The sequence below is a fragment of the Balaenoptera physalus genome, assembly GCF_965194825.1.
Source record: "Balaenoptera physalus genome assembly, chromosome: 18".
Lineage (NCBI taxonomy): Eukaryota > Metazoa > Chordata > Mammalia > Artiodactyla > Balaenopteridae > Balaenoptera > Balaenoptera physalus.
Window position 1 is genome coordinate 70,353,773 of NC_138899.1, and position 25,351 is coordinate 70,379,123.

General features: G+C 33.6%; 1 protein-coding gene across 8 annotated transcripts in view; it reads right to left on the bottom strand.

Moving 5' to 3' along the window:
• Positions 1–25,351, bottom strand: part of NBEA (neurobeachin) — a 610,070-nt gene that overhangs the window by 325,026 nt on the left and 259,693 nt on the right. For all 8 annotated transcript variants that reach the window (XM_082435483.1, XM_082435487.1, XM_082435484.1 and 5 more), the window contains one exon: positions 11,915–11,976. In XM_082435483.1, coding sequence (XP_082291609.1) covers positions 11,915–11,976 — 62 coding nt within the window. The remainder of the gene's footprint in view (positions 1–11,914; positions 11,977–25,351) is intronic.

The following is a 25,351-nucleotide window of genomic DNA, read 5'->3' on the forward strand; positions in this document are numbered from 1 at the left end:
TTATTTAAATTCCTTCTACTCATTTGTAAAATAGTATACTATTGCATCATAATTACATCATAATTATTGAAGTGTCTACATCTCTAAACTAAGGCCATTACTATAGTCCTTTCCAGCTCTGACATGGTATTTTATTCCCATAAATGGTATTTTTGTAAGACTGAAAGTGTTACCTTATAATGAACATGTAAAAAAATATGAGCAATGAATTAGGTTATGCAGTTATTATATTCCTTTACACTGACGCGCGTTTCAAAAAGTATTTCTTAAATGCATATTACTATGTAACTGATTCTGGAAGTTTCAAAAGAATAATTAGGTATAATATTGAAAGGGGAGATACGCAAAACTTTGTGACAAGAAAAGTACACAGCACACAGGAGGAACTGAGTGTCTGCTGTGGTTGCTGAGGCATAAACTACATTGAGAGCTAAGAAATGGGATATAGGGCTTCCCTGGTGGCGCAGTGGTTGAGAATCTGCCTGCCAATGCAGGGGACACAGGTTCGAGCCCTGGTCTGGGAAGATCCCACATGCCGCGGAGCAACTAGGCCCATGAGCCACAACTACTGAGCCTGCGCGTCTGGAGCCTGTGCCCCCAACAAGAGAGGCCGTGACAGTGAAAGGCCCGCGCACCGTGATGAAGAGTGGCCCCTGCTTGCTGCAACTAGAGAAAGCCCTCGCACAGAAACGAAGACCCAACACAGCCAAAAATAAAATAAATAAATAAATAAATAAAAATTAAAAGAAAAAAGAAATGGGATATAGATGGACAGGGAAAGGAAACTTTAATCACGGTCCTAGCTCCCTAACAATTCTGACATGTAGAATTAAAGAAATTACTTAAAACAAGGCAAATGGATACATGAGAATGCATACAAAAGGATAATAATAACTTATCGTCATTTCAACAAAGTCAATTTCTTGGCAATGACAGGAAAAAAAGTATCTTTAAAAGTCTTATCTACAAATCATTCCAAAGTCTTCTGCCATTTGAGAAAACACACAGACACACACACACACACACACACACACACACACACTCACTGGCTCCACTACTGAAGAAAATGAACAGCCATAAGAAAAGGTGTAAATTAAACGTGGGCATCAAATTTTTATCTTCATGGGGAAACATACTAAACTGGGTTTGAATGCCTGCAGACAGCTGCCAAGTCTTTAGACAGTTTTGTCACAATTTTTTAACTTTTCTACATGGATGTATAACATTGCCTCAAGATGAAGGACTTTTTCAAAGAATTGGGTATCAAGTTAAGGATCCTTTGAAACTAAACACTTTGAAGACAAATAGGTTCCAGAAGGATGACAATGAAATCCCTATGTTCTCTTCACAATCACTTTATGGCAGTTAGATAACCCAGTAGAAATATCAGACCCAGGACATAATTTTTTCCCCCCACTGGTTTTTCCTCCTCTCTGTCAGTTCAGTGCACACTTCTCATTCCCTTTTGTTTTGGGTATAATTAAGTAAACTAACTTAATGTCCTCAGAGACTTAATCCATCTCAGATTCTTTGAAAATATGGAAAATATTTCAAGGTAAAAATGGGAGGTTAAATTGAGATATTAAGTCTTCTGGAACTCCAGAATTATTTTTTACTTTCTATATCCTTCATGTCTACTTATCATTAATTGCCACTAAAAGAAGCAGGTATATTCCTCAAAAAATTTTATAACAAATGCTAATTATAACTGGCATGCTTATAAATTCTGTGCAATGTTAGAGAAATTAATAAGTACAAGGACTGAAGTAAAAAAATACTGTGCAGAGAGAAAAACAGAGATGAGTGTTTTCAATGTATGCAAAAAATAAAACTAATGAAAAAAATATGCAAGTATTCAAAGTATGATTTTTTTTCATTTCCATTGCTTATTTTTATGAACATCTTACTAAAAGCATTGTAGGAAAAACTGAATGTAAGAAATGAATAATCAATGATCAGTACAAAGAGATTATCGATATGAAGGTCAGCCATAGAAAAATCATTACACAACATGAAAATATACCAAGTTGATTACTAAAAGAAGAGTAGATAGATACAATGAGGTTTCCCAGGATCTCAGTATGTGGCTAAATTGTATAAATAAATTTAACACAGCTTTTTATTACAAATATTCTTATGAACATATATACACATACACATATATTTATGTTTGTACTTATGATTAAAATAATTTAGATTGTTTCACAATATATTTTTTAAACAGAGCATTTTCTATAACTATGAATATATACAACATACAAACACATTTATATTGAGTTCTAGAGGATACTCCTTCCTTATTACCTGCTACTAGAAATGATCAGAAGAAATCAAGGAAATGATAACTTTATTAAATAAGAAAATAGAGGAAATGTTTCATATTTTAAGATCTACGTAGGTAGGAAAACAGTAAAAGCTAAAATAGGGTTTTTAGAATGTAGTTTTGAAGAAAAAGAACTTTTAAAACTTAAAACCGGGAATTCCTAGGCAGTACAGTGGTTAGGACTCCACGCTTTCACTTCCGGGGCCCTGGTTCAATCCCTGGTTGGGGAACTAAGGTCCCGCAAGCCTCGCAGTGCAGCCAGAAAAAACAAAACAACAACAACAAAAATAAAACCAATAAAACAAAATCCTGTACTTGTCTATAATCAATGAAATAACAATGGTTGTCTTTCTCTAATTTATATGATTTATCATGAAAAATATAATTTACATTTATATAACAGAATACATTTCTTAAGAGCTTACTACGTCTTTGAGTCATGACTGATGTACAACTATTTTATCTTAAGTTTATAGTACTGTTGGTATCACTCTTGATGATGGTCTTTGAATGTCATTTTTCTAGAGCTAAGAATAGGTGTACCAGAGAGTGATCCTCAAAACTTTATAACTTAAGAATAAGATACAGTAAAATATGAATATAAGGGAAATTATACCATTAGCATCGAGAGCTCTAAACTGTATACAACTATCATAAAAGTGCCGGGTATTACTAAACTACTGTGCAAGTTTAGCTTGTCAAAAAACGTTCGTAGATAACCTAAAGATAAAAGAGACATTTAATATTTCTCAAGATGTACTTTGTGAGGCCTATTAAGTACCAATATTTTGTGGCTACCACCCATGCTTACACAGAAGCAAGAAATCATTATGAAAACTGCCTTATTTTCAAGAATAAATAGGGAGCAACCATGTTGCATTGAGCTGGTGAGGCTTTGTTGTCTGCTTGGCTTATACACTCTCATATACCAAGCTCGTAGCACACAGGATCTCAATTCACACCTTGGCAAAATAATAAATTACTCTATGCCACTTATCTATGCTACCATTTAAGAACAGCAGGAACTTCCAGTTTAAATCTTGAATGTTAAGACACTGTGTGCAACATTATCATGAAGCAGAGCTATGTGCAGTTATATCAAAATATTTTACATTTATTCATGAATAATCATGCAGCTATAGGCGTATAAGCCAGCATGAGAATTTTAGTGTTGTAGAGAAACTTAGGAATTGTTCTTTTTAACCCAGTGCAAGAATCTTTGACACACAATTAGCTGATCTTTGCTTGAAGACCTACAATATTCAGGGCTTCTGGAATACCCTGTTCTACTTTTAGACCATATTAACATTAAAAAAAGAAAAGCACAGATGTTCATATATGGAAGAAAGAGCTGTGCTGACCAATATAGCATCTACTAGTCATGTGCAGCTATTACAAGCTCTTGAAATGTGGCTAGTGTGACCTGATACGTGTTCTAAGTATAAAATATATGCCTGATTTGAAAGGCTTAGAACCAAAAAAGGAATGTAAAATATTCCATTAAATATTTTTGTATTGATTACATACATGTTGAAATTATATTTAGGTTAAATAAAAATTATTAAAATTAATCTTACCTATTTCTTTACCTTTTTAAATGTGGTTATTAGAAAATTTAAAGTTGTATGTGGCTCACATTATATTTTGATTGGACAGCACTGTTCTACACTATCAACTGGAAAACATAATGTATAAACTATTTCTGTTATAACAGCAATTTTTGCTTATACTAATAACAAGAAAAATAATTTTGCACTTACGTGTAGAAATATAATTCGAAAGGGTACACATTAAATGACTAATTGTTATTACTCCTGGGTAGTGAAATTATGAGGTAACAGGAAATTTTATTTAAACTTGTAATACTTATTCTAAAATTGCTTTTCTTTTAATTTGCGAGGACTACTTTTACATTAAAAATCATCGTAGGCATCTGTGCTCAACTGATTTTCAACAAGAGTGCCAAGACCATTTGATGGGAAAAGAATAGTCTCTTCAACAAATGGTGCTGGGAAAACCGGATAACCATTTGTAAAAGGATGAAGTTGGATCCCTATCTCATACCATATATAAAAATTAACTCAAAATGGATCAAAGGCCTAAATTTAGGGCCTAAAGTCATAAAACTATTCGAAGAAAACATAGGGGAAATCTCCATGAGCTTGGATTTGGCCACGGGTTCAAAAACATGATACCAAAAACATAGGTAACAATAACAAAAATAGATAAACTGGACATTGTTAAAAGTAAAAACTTTTGTGCATCAAAAGACACTATCAACAAATGAAAATAACCCATAGAATCAAAGAAAATCTTTGCAAATCATATTTTTGATAAGGGTTTAATATCCAGAATAAATAGAAAACACCTTCAACTCAAGCACAACAACAAAAAACCAATTAAAAATGAGAAAGGACTTGAACAGGTATATGAAAAGATGCTCAACGTTATTAGTCATTAAGAAAATGCAAATCAAAACCACAAGGCATGCTCACTAGGAATGGCTATAATTTTAAAACCAACAACAACAACAACAAAAAAATAGAGGGAGAGAGAAAATAACAAATGTTGGAAAGGATATGGAGAAATTGGAACCCTTGTTCATTCCTCATAGAAATGTAAAATGATACAGACATTACGGAAAACTGGCAGTTCCTCAAAAAATTAAACACAGAATTACCAAATGACTCAGCAATTCTACTCAATTATATACATTATATCTGATGGTATAAGCCTAAAAGAATTGAAAATAGAGACTCAAGTAGATACTTGTTGTCGAATGTTAATAGCAGCATTATTCGCAATTATTCAGAAGGTGGAAACAACCCAGGGTCCATCAAAAGATTAATGAATAAACCAAATGTGCTACTGTACAAAAAATGAAATACTGGTGAACCATAAAAAAGAATTCCGTTCCGATACATGTTACAACATGGAAGAGCCTTGAAAACATTATGTTAAGTGAAACAAACCAGACAGAAAAGGACAAATATTGTTTGACTCCCTTTATATGCTATATAGAGAATAGGCAAAACATAGAGACAAAAAAGTGGATTAGAGGTACCAGAGTCTGGGAATGGAGATCGGGGGAATTACTGCCTAGGGGGTGCAGAGTTTTGGTTTGGAATGTTGAAAATTCTGGGAAATAAATAATGGTGATAGTTATACAACATTGTGAGTGTAATTAATGCCACTGAATTGTACACTTAAAAGTGGCTAAAATGGCACATTTTATGTTATATATGGTTTGCCACAACAAAAATAAATAAATCAAATAATCTTGGGGACTGTGTTTTTCTTTTACTCATGAATTAACTCAGTAAGTAATTAATAAATATCTATACTAAGTGCTGGACACTGCAAGATGTGGATGACACAGTGAGGCAAAACGGAAGACATCACTGGGAACAGAAAAATAAAATGAATTTTGTTATGGTGTAAATCTGTAGCATAATTGAAATGAATAACATTCATAATGTGACCTTGAATGACTCTAAAGCTTTGTCATCCTTAAGTAGTCTTTCTTTTTGGATAGTTTTAAAAAATTCTACAATTCAAAAATATCTCAATTAATGTTAAATAAATATACTGATGAGACTATACAATACTTATTTTCTCCATTGGCTGAATGAAATGCTCCAGATAAGGAGGAAATACTTGGCATGATGCTTACTCTGAAAGAAATTCCAATGTAATGGATAAAGAAAATCATACTTTATCACCTATGAGAGCATCCAATTAAAACATGTAAACAGGTACCTATATTTACTATCTAGATACATGCACTTCAAATGCTGAAGGGAAGGATGGAGTGATTAAAATCATATAATAATAAACCAGAAAAGCTTCATGAAAGAAAAGAGTTTGAAATAATTGGGAAGATATGAAGTAATAGTAATAATTCTGTATTTTGTATTTTGATAGTGGTAATGGTTACATCAATATAAGGATTGAAATAGCATTGATCTATATACACACAAATGAATAAACACAAAGAATAGGGAAAGCTGAATAATGTCTGTACTCTAGTTAAAAGTATTGTACCAATATCAATTTCTTACTCTTGATACTGTATTACATTTATATAAGATGGTGCTATTGGAGAAGGCTGGGGAAAGGGTACATGGGACTCTGTGTACTATTTCTGCAACTTCCTGTGAGTCTATAATTATTTAAACAACAACAACAAAACCACAAAAAAAAATGATCATGAGGAAATGTGCAAGGGAAGAAAAAGAGGACAAAGAAAATTACCTATTATAAGATATTATATATAACTTACTATAAAATAAAGTATGTTGAAATATGTAGGATTAAAGAGAAAAAATCCACCAAAAAGCTAGGGAATATACAAGTGGTAGGACAACGAAATATATACTGTTGTTTTCACTGTTTTTCGAAGTTGTTGTAATGTGCCTGAAGAATTTATATAATGTGAATATAGAAAAATAAAAATGGGGGAAAACAAAAAATCAAAATAACTGGGAAGACAGGAAAGGGCTGGACACTGCAGCCAAGTGTGGAAAGGGCTTTTAGTCCAGGGAGGTGGTCTGTCAGTATCCAGGGAAATCTGTTTACATCAGCATATACTACATTCCTTCTCCTGTGCCACAGAAACTATAACACTGTTAAACATTATCCTGCAGAAATTGGTAATTATCTTACCAATTTCTTTTTGTCCCAATTTTGGTAGAATCATGAGAATTCAAACATGAGAAAAGGACTGTCGCTTCTCTTATATTTTCACACAGATGAACTCAGAACTTTTGTTCATCCATCATTTTCCTTCTCTGTTTATAATTCAGGTTGGATATGAACTAATCATTATACAAGGATGAAAGTGTTGTATCTTGTATGGGTATCATGAACTACTGAACACTATTTGCAAGTTAGAAATTTCTTATCAATCTCAATTCTAGGCTATCAATATACTATAATATTTTATATGAGAAAATACTCTTGAGGTATACTGCCTGGAAATGGGTAATTCCCTATATCACAAATAAACCCGGATACATATACTGTCTAGCTACTTAATTTCTGATGCACTCCAAATGAGGCTGGTCACTGGTCTGAGCACGTTAACAGGTTCATTTCTCGCCAGATCTTTGCTTAGACTGAATCTCCTTCTCTGCTTAGGCCGTGTAGAAGGTCTATTAACTTCAAGGGGTCCATCTTTAGTCCATCTTATTAAAGCCTTCCATGAAAATCTTATTTTTAGTTCACAGGATCAATTTTCTGAACCACATATAGTTAGCACTTGATTATATTCAATTTAAAATATCATGCCACAACTTTTTATTCTTCCTTGATTTCAAATTCAGCTACATAAACAGGCAAGTTTCATGGATAACACTAGATTCTAAGAAATAGAAGAATGTATCAATAAATTTTTAGTAAAGATTACAATGCTAAAATAAAAAGGTAGTCACTAAATAATTAAATGTGACATAATTTCACCATGATAATTAGGATTTCATATTTCCAAAGATGCTTGAAAAAATGTAGTTCGTCTGTAGCTTTCTTAAATTTATAATCTTCCTATTTTAAGCACCAAAAATTCCTTAAATATTGAGTACTTATGAATAAATATTCTTTAGTAGGCCTCTATATTCATCTTATCTATGTCTTTGTACCTCAATCTTAGGATTAATATAATTAAAAGAAAAGTATGTCTTTATCTTTGCACCATCTGACTAAACTGTATCAAATTGGAGAAAAAATGAAAAATTTAGAAGTTCAAAGGCTAAATCATTTTAAAAAAGGAAGATTATTCTTCAGTTGTGGTACTTTTGTAAGTGCTGTGTTTAGAGGTCCTGGGTTATATGGCCTTGATCACATCAGTGAAGTCACCAGAACCCTTTTTATTTAAGTATATGAAGTATTTAAAAAAGAATAAAGGCAAACAAAACCACAAAATAATTCATGTTAGTAACTTCATACACAGATCCTAAAGAGACTTGCAAGGCTGACTTCTACTTTATGTTACTTATATATTTTTGGGTTTTTATTGAAAATAAAAATGATACATTAAGCATACATTTGCTTAATCAGTGCTTCAAGTCAGAAAGTACTTAAATACTGAGAGACATTATTTTTTTTACATGAAAGTTTCTCAATTTATAAAACATTTTTTATTGACAGATAAGGCACAGAAAAATGCAAGTGACATCTGCTAAGCTTTACTTATGAAAACGTAAAGAAATCCTACGGGATAACATCACTCAATTTTTCCTGGAGTACCTCTGATGGAGACTTCCTAAAAAAAATCTGGAAATAATTAGAATCTATTATAGTACCTTAAAAAGTTTACTTGAAAACTAAATCTGCTCTTCATCAAAGAACACAATACACTCAGAATAATGTAATGGAAAAATTAGGTGCACATATAGACTAATGAAAAGCACCTCAACCACATCTGATTGTAAAACTTAAAAAAAAAAAAAAAGTTGACAGAGGACAATAGCAGACCTGTGAGATACTGAAGAACTCCAGAGGAGACTATTCACTGATTAAGCACTGATTTTTCAAAGCACTACATATTAACTATTTTACTCCAGTTCATTTTACTCCCAATTTTTTTTTAAAAGATACTACTAAGTGCACTTTAAATACAAATTGAAAGGAAAGAAGAATAGTTAATTCTTTATGTCATAAGATCTACAGGAAAAAGAAAAATATCCATATATGGTAAAAAATGTTTCGTGTATCTGTGGAACAATTAATGCAATATAATGATAATGCTAATAGCATCTTAAAACTTAAAATGTGTTTTCCACGGAGACCTAAAATTCCACTGGGGGGTAGACTGGATGGCATGTCCCTTAGAGTTTAAAAGACTGCCCATATGAACTGAATTATCCTTGACAAGTACCTTCAGACACTTGTAATATGATCTCATGTAAATTTAGACCATATTTTGCACACAAACCACTGGCAATAGTAAGTTTATTCAGGAGCTCAGATAAAAAGGAAAGAGAAGCTGATATCCTTAATAATATGTAGTAGTTAACATGAAATTTCCGAAATCAAAAGCATAAAAATAAAAGCATCTAATGAAAGAAAAACAAATGCTGCGAGAAATGTTGCATTTTCCTTTCATTTTCAGCCCTTAGCTACCGGCTTTATCCAAATAAAATGTTATCCTTTCATGTTCTATCCAAATTTAGGGGGAAAAAAGCATATTCTAAGCAAATAAATAAACCAGAAAATTTCATTTGCATTGAAAACTTATTTTAACCAATAATTAAATCACAGTGTGGATAATATCTTAGCTGTTATTTCCCACTGTGGGAAAAACATATACATGCAGTTCATCAAGACAGTAACTCATTCAGATTTTCAGCTCTTTTATGAGTCCTAATAACTGCTCATCATAATAACATTGAGCTATCAATACCTGCAAAGGGCTGACTGTAAAACAGAAGAAAACTCAAAACTCTGCTGCTTTAAAGATTCCTCAGGATTGCCTGTGCCTTGGCACAAAGACAGCTGACAGAACTATGCTAATTCTACAGGGACCCAGCTCCACTGTCAAAAGGATGTGTTAGGCCTGTGGAAGAGAACTCGGCACTGGCAGTGCCGCTGCACCAAGCAACCTCCGCGGCGTCAGCAACTGTATTATTACTCTTTGTCAGAAGCCTGCTGCTGCTGTGTGGCCTGGCTAATGGGTTATAGTATAAATCATCATGAAGTTGAGTAGTACAGAAAATAGCAGATTATTTTAAGAAACTTTGACAACATGTCCATTTTGTGTGTGTCCTCAAAAACCAAGGTTTTATACATCTGTGGAACAATGATCTTCAAAAGATGCTTTTATAAGCTAATTGTAAACCTAGAATAGTAAACTCCTCCCACCTGAATTGCATTGAAGGAAGATTACCCATTTGTTTCTTTATTCTTTAAAAACATTTTTGTGGAAAGCAAAGTTTCAGTTTAACAGAAAATAAAACAACTGGAGCTTTTCTCAGTAAACAAATACATTTTTAAGTCACTTAAATGAGGTATATTTAATCAATTAACCACTTAAATATTTAAAGCACACTGAATTATTCTAAACATTCAACTTAAAGATCAAATTGAGAGACATGTTTATAATATTGCTTTGCTGAAACACTGAAAGTGCACTGCATAGAGAGCTTAAATTTCTCACTCTTCCTTTCAATCAATATCTGAGGCAAAGTTTCATCTCTAGGGCCCTTAATGGCAGGAATTCCTGGAGCCAGCAAATGAGTAATGTTAAACCTATGATTAGATGATGAGGCCATCAAAGACACCAGACCCTAATGCTACATTCTTCTTTATTTCTCTGAACTGCAGTGAAACCAAGAGCTAAGGAAGAAGAAATTTTACACTATATTTTTCCCATAAAACCATGTTTTTTTAAATGTGCATCGTCAAGAACCTACAAGGTCCAGACAGATCTCACAGAATGTCTCTCGAACTCAGGACTCTGGCATTAGGTAACAATTTTCAAATGCCCTGCAGATGAACTCTTGCCAGGGGTGCTGTTTTCTTTAACTTCTTCCTTATTAATATTCTTTCTGGATGAAAAGGGGAAAATGGACCTAATGATGTCCCCATGAATATATTCTTGAAGAAAGTAAACCTGGAGACTGAAAATTACTAGGTAAGTTTTTGGTTGTTTTATTTTTGCTGATGTTTTAAAGGATCAATTGAAGCCATATTGTTGTTTATTCAGAAGTTAGTTGTGGTTTTAGCCAGACCTCAGGTCATTAACTAGAAACAGTATAGATGTATTTTCCCTGCTACTGAGGAAATTAGAGATAATGTAATAACTACTTATTACAAACACACATAAGGTCTTTTTATTCTCATATTACAAAATATTTAATACTTATGTGAAAATCGGGATCACTAGGAGACTTGGGAGAGCTGGCAAGAAGAAAGACCATTAGGTCCCTATTTTAGTTATCAGAAAAATGTTACGTATAATTTTCTCATAATTGCTTAAAAAAAATACCCAACAATTATAATTCTATTTTAAATTCTGATTATTAAAGATAAATAGTATAAGTAGATTTTTAGAATTTACATTTAAATATACAAATTACATTAAAAAAGGGAAAGCAGCAAGGTATCGTATCAAAAACCCCTCATTAATAAGCTATATTTTATACTTCGGCTATTGCAACAAAAAAACCTCTAGTTTTCATTATCTATACTAGTGAAAAAGAAACCATGTAATTAACAATGAACATCAAAATTATAAATAATACTGTATCATTTTTAAAGAATGGGGTGTAAAGATGGATATCAAAAAATCTATAACAAATTATATATACATATATTTGCAGAGATTAAAAAATAGGGAACAATAGAAAGCTAGGTAGGTGGGAAATAATAAGACAGCTAAAGGGAGGGAAGGGAGAGGGAGACTAAATCAATATTTGCATGGTAAGATCATCTACATAAATATACATCTCAATGTAATTTATTTCTTTCATCTATGAAGTAAGTAATAGAAATTTTAAAAATATATAAACATATATATTCACATACATTCTTTTGTTAGTGACATAAAACAATCCTCATGTAGTTTAATGTAATCAAGTGATTGAGATTTCGTACCTGAGAACAAAGCAGCATAACAAGCTCAACCACAGATGTGCTGGACTTCATACAAACAAGGCCTACAAGAAAGAAAGGTTAAAACAAAATGAAATTACAATGGTAGAAATCATCATTCTAAGTTAATTCATTATATAGGTTTAACTTATAAAATCTTTCTTTAAAATAAAATTCCTAAAATGAAATGAGTGGAAACATTCACTAACATATTTTTATAACATTAATTTCAAAATATTCAGATATTCAAGAAGATGTGAAAAATACTAAAGAAATTGACCTCAGGCTTGGGTTATTTATTTGGTCAAGGCATTTCTTATAGTTAAACAAGGTGGGGTAGCTATCAAAACTGATAAGCTAGTTAGAACTCTTTTTATTCCAATGACATTTGCTATGTGATTGTCTCCTGGAGCGCAGAACAGTAATCATTGAAGACCTGCCTAAATTTTCTTCCAAAAGACAAAATTAAAATAATTTACAAACAGGTAATTACCCACAGGTTGTCAATTGTTAAATGAATTTTTAAATATTGAAAATGAATTTCACATACAATTAACATATTATGCAATACTTGTAAAATATTCCATTGTTCTGCTTCCAAAGTCTCTGAATAGACATCAGAAGAAAAAAGAATTAAATGTATTAACACATATGTAATAATGGCTACTACTCATTAATCACTTATTATGTGCTGGGTATTGTGTTAATGTACAAGAACTCATTTAATTCTCATTTATATTCTGTGACATACTATTATTATTACAATTCTACAGGTAAGAAAATATCCTTCTTAAAAACAGTTTAAATGTTGATTATTCATCAAGACTTTTTTCAATTAAAAAGATGACTGCTGTATAACATAATAAGAAGGCATATCATGACTGTTAGTATTTTTAAAGTGCCAACATATAGAGAAAGATGTAACCAAGGATTAATAACAATCTCTGGTAGGAGGAGAGTATATTCATCATGATGTCTGCTAATTTAAAATATATTTTTTAAAGTTTTTAACTAACTGTTTTTTAAATTAAATTAATAGACTAATTTTTTTTCTTTTTATATGAAGACAAATATAATGAGTAAAAGCACTGTACAGTAAGAAATGCCATGATCTTACATTAGTTGTATGCTAAATGGCAAACTAAAGAGAAACCAGTTATTTTTTTCTTCTTAAGGTGATTTCAATAAAGAGTCTCAAATGTCTTCCAGACACTAGCATGTATATTTATCGTAGGTAGTGGATAAATACCCTTTTGTGCCCATTCTACTAACAACTCTATCCTTAAGGTACAGACCTACAGAACAAGTTGTAAAAAGGCACTAGGATTCCATTTTATCAGATCTTTGGGCAGACAGTTAACTAATGAAATAGAGGCAGATGTGAAAAGCTCATTTAAGAGACAATTGTAACTGATCAGCAATTCTCATGCTCAGGAGCTAGAGAGTCAGAAAGATTAATGGGACATTTATCACCTGTTGGCTACTCAACTACTTGAAATTCTGACAAAGAAAAACTAAGTAAAAGGCCAAAGGACTATGTATAGCAAAAGGATCATAAATAAAATTTGTACTCCATATCAATTTAGATTTTAGACTGTAAGGCTGTATAAAGAATGATTAGACTACAAGGCTATATGATGAATGATTATATAAAGAATTTTTCACCACATATTCTGTGCGCTAGAGTTTTGAAATACATAACAACTTGTACAAATTAGGAAAAACATGCAATTACATTCATTTCTCTCAGACTAATTTTAAATGAACTTCTAAAAAACTGCTGTGTAACAATAATATTCATACTTTTTCCAAACACATACTATCATTCCATCATAAGAAAAACATAAATGCTCCATCAATGCTTTGTTCAAAGGAAATGAGAACAAAATGATAGGATAGCAAAACTGCAATTTGCAAACAGCACTCTAGGTACTTTGAAAAAGGCCATTGTGATTTCAACTCAATAGACTCAATAGACCCTTGCACCTTTACTAATGTGATGTAATTAGAATGATAATGGATCCTACTCAAAATAACAAAACAAAACAAAACAAAAAAGCAAAACCTAAATTTGACAATGAGAACACAAGCAGAGGCAATTTTGGAAGACTTACCACCCTTCAAAAATTATATAATCATTTTGGTTGGCACTATTTCTAAGTGTTAACAAAAGTATTACTAAAACAAATAGATTTTTATGAGAGATATAAGAGATATTGAAGATATCTAGAGCTATTGAGACATTTAATAGAGCTATTGAAAATACAAGCATTGTCTGATGACACTATCCTTGTACATTCTCTAAATAAAAAAGCACCTATATTTGAAAATTTAAGGTGCAAGTAATAAACGTCGTTTGGTATAACTTTAACCATAAGCTCAAGAAAGCCGAATTTACCTAGCGATGCTATAAATACTCAGGCTATATATGCATAAGGCAAATATTTAAAAGTGTATGTCTCAAACAGGTTGAGTTTTTTTCCTTTTTGCATCTGGCAAGAAATTCATAATCAAACCAACTCATTTGATATCTCCTCATATGAGTAAAGGATAGTGTTGGCACTCAGGAGATTAATAAGACATTATGTACACTTTCCCAAGGGCTCCATCTTTGAATTCCAATCTAAGATTATCTAACATTTACATAGAGCTTTGGCTGCGCTGGGTCTTCGTTGTTGTGCACGGGCTTTCTCTAGTTGCGGCGAGCAGGGGTTACTCTTCATTGCGGTGTGTGGGCTTCTCATTGCGGTGGCTTCTCTTGTTGCGGAGCACGGGCTCTAGGCACGTGGGCTTTAGTAGTTGCGGCTCGCGGGCTTCAGTAGTTGTGGCATGAGGGCTTGGTAGTTGTGGCACACGGGCTTTGTTGCTCCGCGGCATGTGGGATCTTCCCAGACCAGGGCTCGGACCTATGTCCCCTGCATTGGCAGGCAGATTCTCAACCACTGCGCCACCAGGGAAGACCTACATAGAGCTTTATCATTTACAAATCACTATTATATATGCTGTCACATTGGATTCTCTTAACAACTCTTTGAACTAGTTATTATCACCTCAAGTGATAGATAAAAAATGAAGGGATTCAGTGACTAGCCCAAGATGTTTCATATAGTAAGTGGTGGAACTGGGACCTGAATTCAAGTCATTTAACTTGAAAGTCCATTTCATGTTTGCTGCAGCACTACTTAAATAATTTGACACTAACAGGATGGCAACATGTGACGATGAGAAAGGTCATAATGGTTAATTCCAACTTGGGTGATTTTGACAGTTTTCTTGGAGAAGGTAGCATATGTTGGTCAGACATGGGGACCAAAAGCTTAAACAGAAAGTACAGAGGGAGCAGGGGACAAAAAAACCCTGAAAAGACCTTTGTAGCTTGGGCAACTGGCTGACTAGAATATAGGGGGTGTGTGAAAGTGGGACTGGAGTGCTACGGTAAAATTCAAAGATAGATAAAGATGGAAAGAAATAAAATTACACATGTTTTTGAAAGTTAAGAGGAAGAATATAGAGTAAGTTATACAATGGGAGAAATGACACTAAGGATCAGTTATGGCATCCCTATTCCATGATGACTTTTCTTACCTTGTCAATTAAGAAGTATCCCCTACGGAAGCTATACAAATGTGCCCCTCCAGCAAAAATCTAGTTAGAAGTGTTGGCCAATTAACAGAACACTTTCACCAGGAAATATATATTCACCAGAATAAATATTCTGACTAGAAATACTAATCCAATACTGTGGACCATACTAGCTTACCGGTACAAAGTGAACCTATGGAGTGCAGACAGTCAACACGTGAGAGAAAGAAGCTTGAATATATAGGAGGTGCTCCAGTGGTGAGGAAACTGTCTAGTACAAGCTTTTGAATATACTACGAACTATGCTGAAACGTTGTTCAACGTTGTCTGACTGGCCAAGATACAAGTATATGAGAAGTTGAATTAGGTAGACAAATTTGAGGTGGTCCGGATCCAGGCAGCAAACACATACTGGGTACAGATGAGTCAACCGCCATCCAAATAAATCACTGGCAGTTTTTTTGGGTTTACACTTACTAGGGGTAAAAAGTCAGTTTCTACTTTCAGAACTACACTCCTTTGCCAATAAAACAAACAAACAACCACCACCAACAACAAAACCTCACCAAATCCCACTAAACTGTAAAATGAACGTTAAGTTAAAAGTTTGACCTTTGGGATAAAACTATCTTTCTTTAATAAAAGAAATACTGAAAGGTATTGTGATGCTGTTTTAATACACAGCCATCAGAAGCATTTGATTCAATGTGTGGGTCTGACTTCATGCATCTGTAGAATTAGAAGATCAAATTAAGACACTTAAAAATAGTGTAGAAAAATTCCATCTCTAGCAGGATGCCCCTTATGGTGGGAGGTGAAGGGTATGAAGCGTTAGTTACAAGCGAGGAATCATACGTACAGGTGGGATGCATCTTCTAAGGAACATCAAGTTTTCTCTCAGCAAGGGCCCTCTTCCAAAAGAGGAGAGCATACACATCTATGACTAGGGCAGTGCTGAGTATATTCTCAATAAACTTTAATTAAATGAATTAAAAACCATCACTAACTGAGTACATATATAGTTGATATATATTTACACAAATAAATATAAGTTGATGAAGAAAAAAAGATTTTAAGGAAAAATAAGAGTATTTGTTTAAGAACAAGAGCGCAATTCATTCAAAAAGCATTCATTGAACTTGTGTCTTATGTGCCAGATACCATGCCAGGTGCTAAGTTTAAAAAGAAGTGAGAAAAGTGGGAGTTTATATAAACAAATAATCATGACACAGAATCCTAGGAAGGACACAGAGAGTACAGAGTGTGAGACACACAGAAAGGGTAGTGAGCAGCTCTGCTGAGGAGAAATTATAGGGAGTGTGACATCTGAGTTGGACGATGCTAACCGTATCTAGGCAAAAAAAGGAAAAAAGGAAAGACATCCGAGGTGACAGCGAAACATCAGAGGTATAAAGCAGCATGACATTGCTAGTAAAATGGAATTGGGATGCTACACTGTGGAGTGCAGAGGATGGAAGGAGGTGAAATGAAGATGGAGGAAGAGAGGAAGGAGAGCCATCTATGGCATCCTATTCCTACTGGCAACAGGAAGCCACTGAAGGATTTTAAGCAGGGGCAGACAGAATTCGACCTATTTTGGGAAGATCGCTTTCTGTCAGTGGAATAGGAACTGTCTAGTCAAGATGATGAAAACCTGAGCTGAAGGCGGCGGCAATGCAAGCAGAGACAGTTTGAAAGACATTTTGGAGAAGACAATAAAATACTCTGGATAACTGAATACGAGATTAAAGGACAGGGTAAAGGAGCAAAGCGTGAATGATAAAACCTTTAAGTGAGAAAGGAAAATAAACGAAGGAGCAGGTTTGCAGAAAGAAAGTGAGTTTCATCCCAGACAAAATTAAGAATATAGGCAAAAAAATTAATTTTGATATTTAAGATTATTTGTTTTTTAGGTATGGATGCTATAACCCTGACAAACATGATTATATAAATCGCACAGATAACATGGCGTTGGACAAAACTGTGGCGTTATTATGAGTCCCACTAGCAAACTACCAGTAGTAATCTTACCAGTACAGTTTTTTTTTTTTTTAACATCTTTACTGGAGTATAATTGCTTTACAATGGTGTGTTAGTTTCTGCTTTATAACAAAAAAAATATGGAACACTTCACGAATTTGCATATTATCCTTGCACAGGGGCCATGCTAATCTTCTCTGTATGGTTCCAATTTTAGTATATATGCTGCCGAAGCAAGCACCGGTGCAGTTTTAAGATCTAGTTTTTCTATTTCTCCTTACAATAAAATATGCTAATTTAATTTCCATCAAATAGACATGACTATTCTGATAATTTGAATTTTAAATATCAAGTCTGCCCAGGACAATTTAGTTTTTAAATAACTTTCTAATGATTTTAACTTTTTTAAATTCCAAAGTTAGTACACATTAATGGCACTGAAATAGTTGAAATAGCTTCATTTTAATAATAAATGTTGAATAAGAACTACAGACCTTGGAAGAAAGTTTGCATGCTCACTACCCTTCAGTTGCTTTAGTTTCAGTGGTGTGCAGCTGGCAGTTTTTTTGAAATTCTCTGCTCTGTATAGCTTTCACATTGTGTTATGCTGCATTCTGAGATACAGTGTATAACTATAAAGTGTATATCTCGTGTGACTTCTGCAATGCTTACACATCTTTATCCACATAATAGCAATTTCCTATGTTTTTTACCTTTCTTTTACTTTTTTATCTGAAACATAAAATTTATTTTTCTATTTCATCACTGTGATATTCTCCTGACTGTAAAAAATTACTTTCAGTGTGACCATTTAAGTCATCTAAACTTATTAAGGTCAAAAACGTAACAATTAGCAAACTGTGGCTTTCTAACTTAAAACTGAAAAACCAAAACCAAACAAACAAAAAAAATATTAAATAAACATCCTTTGAAATAACAATAATGGTTTGAATTTTTACTGTTACTGCTACAACTAATATTAATATGTGTCTAGGTAGTATTACTATTTTAAAAAATTTTTTTTATTTTTAACATCTTTATTGGAGTATAACTGCTTTAAAATGGTGTGTTAGTTTCTGCTTTATAACAAATTGAATCAGTTATACATATACATATGTCCCCATATCTCTTCCCTCTTGCATCTCCCTCCCTCCCACCCTCCCTATCCCACCCCTCTAGGTGGTCACAAAGCACCGAGCTGATCTCCCTGTGCTATGCGGCTGCTTCCCACTAGCTATCTATTTTAAGTTTGGTTGTGTATATATGTCTATGCCACTCTCTCACTTTGTCCCAGCTTACTCTTCCCCTCCCCGTATCCTCAAGTCCATTCTCTAGTAGGTTTGCATCTTTATTCCTGTCTTGCCCCTAGGTTCTTCTGACCATTTTTTTTTTAGATTCCATATATATGTGTTAGCATACGGTATTTGTTTTTCTCTTTCTGACTTACTTCACTCTGCATGACAGTAGTATTACATACTATTTTGGTTGGACATTTTAAGATTTGCCTATATGTTTCAGAGAGTTTAATTTAAAACTGCACTAAAATGAAAACAACTGTAATGTTATCTTCAAGAAACTAAAATAACATTAAGCTCATTTACTAACAAAAAGCTTTTTTAAATGTAATTAAACCATTACAGCTTATTTTTATATTTAGATTACAAATTTTAATTGCAAATTTAAAAAAAACACCTTCAAAATACTGCAGAAACAGTGAGAGTTCATTCATTCATTGGTTTACTTCAGTTCACTTAAAAACTAGGTTATCACAAATTTATGGCAGGCTTACTGTCTTCAGAATAGGAATAAAACTGAAGTCTCTGGATGTATCATATACATTAGGGGTCAGCATACATTTTTGTAAAGGCTCAGATAAAATACGTAGGCTTTGGGGATGGGGGCCAGGGGACAATAATAAATTTGTCACAACTACTCAACTCTTGCCATTGTAGGGCAAAAGCAGCCAGAGACAACACATAATCAAATGAGCTTGGCCGTCTTCCAATAAAACTATTTCCTCATCCATAGGGGTGTGTGTGTGTGTGTGTGTGTGTGTGAATGTGAGAGAGGGAGAGAACACATACATGGGCACACATACTCGTACATACATCCTACAGATTTTTAAAACTTCAGGGGAAATTATTTTAGATGTATGCCTATGATACTTTAAAATTCCAAAATCCAAAAAAGCTCTGAAAAAAGCTTTCTCGCAAGATTGTCATAACGTCAATCATCAGCAAATTTCACCTAAATAATATGACGCTACTTACAAACTTTATTCTACTTAGCATGACTATCCCTATGTATTGCTGTAGATATATTAATGTATTTAAGTAACGAGCTGCCCCAGACTCCCATGAAGATGCTATGAAATACACATATAAGCACCTATTACTTTTCTTAAATCCCCAAATATCTGAATTACAAAACACATCGACATCTAAGGTTTTTTTGTTTTTGTTTTTTTAAATATGGGCTGGTTATTATTTTTTTATATAAATTTATTTATTTTATTTATTGGCTGCATTGGGTTTTCATTGCTGCGCGTGGGCTTTTCTCTAGTTGTGGCAAGCGGGCTCTTCGTTGCAGTGCATGGGCTTCTCTTTTTGTGGAGCAAGGGCTCTAGGTGTGCGGGCTTCAGTAGTTGTGGCACGTGGGCTCAGGAGTTGTGGCTCACGGGCTTTAGAGAACAGGCTTAATAGCTGTGGCGCACGGGCTTAGTTGCTCCGCGGCATGTGGGATCTTTCCGGACCAGGGCTCGAACCCGTGTCCCCTGCATTGGCAGGCGGATTCTTAACCACTGCGCCACCAGGGAAGTCCCAAGCTCTAAGGTTTTGAATATGGACTTTAGGCATTTATTAAAATAAAAGAAATGTGACTTTGCTTTTTAAGAGTCAGAAATTAGTGGTACTCTCTTACATGAAATATTTTGAAAGAGTCACAAAGATATTAATACTAATATATTAATTGCAACCTCGAAGTAATTTGATATTGTACCTTTTCCCATGGAAATTCCATATGTTCAAACTAAAAATCTATTTCCATATGAGAATGGTTGGCTAAGTGCTTTTAAATTGTAAATCTAGAATGTTCAGATTGCTCAGAAACAAGATTAACTGTAACTATAGTTACATAATACCGTCATTTTGACTCATTTATTGAAATAAACTCTAAATTTTTGTTTGCTTGTTTGTTTTTGGTCATTGTGTTGATATAGCCTAGGAACCTTATTGGCTGTGGAGATTTTTTCTTTTTTATAGTTTTGCTTCTGCTAAGAATTTTTGCATAGTGGTAGAACTTAAGTTCCTAACACTCTTTTATAGATAATTCCTCCACAGAATGATAGATTACAATAAAAAACTGAACTTACAGTGATAGTTCCTGCATAGATATTTGCTCATGCTCTGACTGTGAATGAGCTGAGCTGAAGAGAATATTCTCCTGACATTATTATCAACACCTATAAAATGTGAAACACTGTTGTAAATTTACTCTTTTTTAAATTATGCTTTAGAAACCATGTTTGCGCTAACCCATCAAAAATGTCATATCAAGGAAAATGTTCCAGCAAATTCTTGGTATTCAATGTCACTTTTTTTTTTTTTGTCTCCATGTGACTTTCACTTCTCTTTGCACATTCCATGGAAATACCATTTTACATTTACACATACTAAACAACAGATTATAATTTCACAATCACTTGGGACTGATTAAGTTTGGGGTTGGCTGTCTCTTGAGATATTTTCATTTAAATAATTTATTTTAGGAACTATAAGTAAGCCACCGCTGTGTCACAGAGATGACACTGTCTTTGATCTCAAGGAGTGAAAGCTCGGCCATAAAAATAAGGCACATAAACAAACATATGAAGGTGTCCAGGGAGAGTATTATACTGAAGAAATTATAATAAGGCACTATGCCTCCAAATAACTTAAAACAACTATTGTTGAGGTTTTTATTAAAAACTTTCATCCATAGTATTAAGACTCAAGTTTCCACTACAGAAGTGATTAACCTGAGTGTCTTGCCCTTTCCTTAACTTCCTGATTTAATCACAACAGCAATGAATAAGGATGAAATAAGGGAAATAAGAGATATTTTCACTATCATAAATCATCTGGATCCCTCAATTCTCTTTGAGTTAAATTTAATTATAGAACGAATTGCTATTCCTATATCACTCCTCTGCAACAACTTTCTTCTATTCTCCCTGTGCTGCTTCAAATTCTAAAAGTCTCTATTAAATTCTAAATCTACTAAACTATGTCTGGTTCAAATTTTGACATTACCCAAGAAAGACTCTGATCCTGAATTATTATTAAGAATACTATATATGTCTTAAACATGTATTTCATTTCAAGAAATATTAATAATCAAAAAAAGATAAACAGTTATACAATTAAATCACATACAGTTGAATAAAATGGCTATACTAATGCCTACTTATTAAAAATAAAACAATAATTTATATTCTTTTAGACACAGTATGTATAAATGAATAACTTGTATAATTATAGTTCCAAACTACCGAAATTCTGACTTTCATTTATTTACGTTCTCAAATAAATACATTTAATAATTTTAGGTTCTCAAATGTAACTAAATTTAAATTTAAAATTGCTTTTTAGTAATACACACCTTTAAGTTCTTTATTTTTGTATTCAGAAAAACACTGGCTCTTTTTCTTTTAAATACTTATATAACGCACAATGGAAATACTATGCATCACTTTTCTTAATACATTCATAAAGTCAAAGATAAAAACTAAGAAAATAGGGCTTCCCTGGTGGCGCAGTGGTTGAGAGTCTGCATGCCAATGCAGGGGACGCGGGTTCGAGCCCTGGTCTGGGAGGATCCCGCGTGCCGCGGAGCGACTAGGCCCGTGAGCCACGGTTGCTGAGCCTGCGCGTCTGGGGCCTGTGCTCCGCAACAAGAGAGGCCAGTAGTGGGGGGTCCGCGCAACGCGATGAGGAGTGGCCCCCGCTTGCCGCGGCTGGGGAGGGCCCTCGCACAGAAACGAGGACCCAACACAGCCATAAATAAATAAAATAAATAAAATTTAAAAACTAAGAAAATAATTAGTAAAAGGAAATTATTTGATAAATATTGTGATTAAGGGAAAAAAAGTTACAGGTTAAGGTAAGCTCAAGTAGAGGTCAGTCAGCTGAACCTCACTTATTTTCAAGAGTACATTAACTTTATCCAAAAAAGCTGCTAACAGCTTATTGTTATTTAAACCTATAAACTTAAGTAAACTTTAAGCTTTATTAAGGCTTAAATTGTTGAAGCACTCAGAGTAAAAAAAGCTGGACTTTCAGAGAACTCCTTATCTGTGCTCAAAGCAATAAATTCTCCAATTTGACCCAAGCTGAATTTTCTTTACTGTATCCTCCATTTAAAACAAAATATTAAATAGGGATGAATAAGCATTCCAGTTTTATTCATTCTTAAGAATGAAACAAAAAGTTTTTGGAACTTGAAAGAACTCAGAAATTCCTTCATTTTAACAACATTTAAGATACTGCCAAAAGTCACAGAAATTATTGTAAGTATATACTCCATCTAAGCAGTAGTTTATTGTGATTATTTGCCAAGGATTATATAAGCAAAAAAGTATAGATCACTAAATTAACAAGATTATTTTGCCTATACCAGAAAACTCTATATCCAACTCATACCTATCCACAATTCAGAGTCAAATTATATGGTTATATACGTACCAGAATACAATCTGATAAGGATACCGTAGAGAAGTCAGTATGTGAATTGCTTTGCAATTAAAAAAAAACACTTCAGCATAAAATATTAGACCCACTTATTAAAGTAAATGGTGCTTATTTCTTCTAATTCTTCTTGCAATCATAGATCTACTACAAATAACACTTATTTTTTGTTTCAACATCTTTATTGGAGTATAATTGCTTTACAATGGTGTGTTAGTTTCTGCTTTATAACAAAGTGAATCAGCTATAGGTATACATATATCCCCATATCTCCTCCCTCTTGCGTCTCCCTCCCACCCTCCCTATCCCACCCCTCTAGGTGGTCACAAAGCTCATCTCCCTGTGCTATGCAGCAGCTTCCCACTAGCTATCTATTTTACATTTGGTAGTGTATATATGTCCATGTCACTCTCTCACTTCGTCCCAGCTTACCCTTTCCACTCCCTGTGTCCTCAAGTCCATTCTCTACATCTGCATCTTTATTCCTGTCCTGCCCCTAGGTTCTTCAGAAACATTTTTTTTTTTTTTTTAGATTCCATATATATGTGTTAGCATACATTATTTGTTTTTCTCTTTCTGACTTACTTCACTCTGTATGACAGACTCTAGGTCCATCCACCTCACTACAAATAACTCAATTTCGTTTCTTTTTATGGCTGAGTAATATTCCATTGTATCTATGTGCCACAGCTTCTTTATCCATTCATCTGTCGATGGACACTTAGGTTGCTTCCATGTCCTGGCTATTGTAAATAGAGCTGCAATGGACATCGTGGTACATGACTCTTTTTGAATTATGGTTTTCTCAGGGTATATGCCCAGCAGTGGGATTGCTAGGTCATATGGTAGTTGTATTTTTAGTTTTTTAAGGAACCTCCATACTGTTCTCCATAGTGGCTGTATCAATTTACATTCCCACCAACTGTGCAAGAGGGTTCCCTTTTCTCCACACCCTCTCCAGCACTTATTGTTTGTAGATTTTTTGATGATGGCCATTCTGACTGGTGTGAGGTGATACTTCATTGTAGTTTTGATTTGCATTTCTCTAATGATTAGAGATGTTGAGCATCCTTTCGTGTGTTTGTTGGCAATCTGTATATCTTCTTTGGAGAAATGTCTGTGTAGGTCTTCTGCTCATTTTTGGATTGGGTTGTTTGCTTTTTTGATATTGAGCTGCATGAGCTGCTTGTAAATTTTGGAGATTAATCCTTTGTCAGTTGCTTCGTTGGCAAATATTTTCTCCCATTCTGAGGGTTGTCTTTTGGTCTTGTTTACGGTTTCCTTTGCTGTGCAAAAGCTTTGAAGTTTCATTAGGTCCCATTTGTTTATTTTTGTTTTTATTTCCACTTCTCTAGGAGGTGGGTCAAAAAGGATCTTGCTGTGATTTATGTCATAGAGTGTTCTACCTATGTTTTCCTCTAAGAGTTTTAGAGTGTCTGGCCTTACATTTAGGTCTTTAATCCATTTTGAGTTTATTTTTGTGTATGGTGTTAGGGAGTGTTCTAATTTCATTCTTTTACATGTAGCTGTCAAGTTTTTCCAGCAAACAGTTATTTTTTGAAACAGTATGAACTGGGACATCTACAAAGTGGAATCAAATAAATGGTAATAAAAAATGTCTGACAAAAAGTAAGGAGCTAGTCATTCCCAAGAATTAAAGACATTTAATGATTCAGTTCTAAAAACAGCATTGCATACTTACTGTATGCAGGGCACAGATATGAAACAGATATGTTCCATGTGCTAGAGAATCCTGCATTCTAAGGGAGGACAAAACAGATAAACTGATCATTTTAATGTGAAGAAAAGAAGTGTTATCTCAGAACCATTACAGGATATTGACTTGGTAAACAAGATAAATGATGTAATTAAAGTAATTCTTATTGTGATTATAGGAAAATGGTGAAATTAATAACAAAAGGAAACATGTAACCTAAAATAATGAACAGTTATTAATTTCTTGGGAAAAATTGACTTAGAGATCACTCCAAGATCGGCAATCACAAATGATATTTCAACTTGTAAAACAGAATCTGTTTAATTTGATATAAAAAAACTACCTCTATTGACAGAATATAAAACTGCAGGATTTCTCCATATATCAAAACAAATACATTAATAGAAAGCACAACTAACGTGAGAATATTTTCAAGTT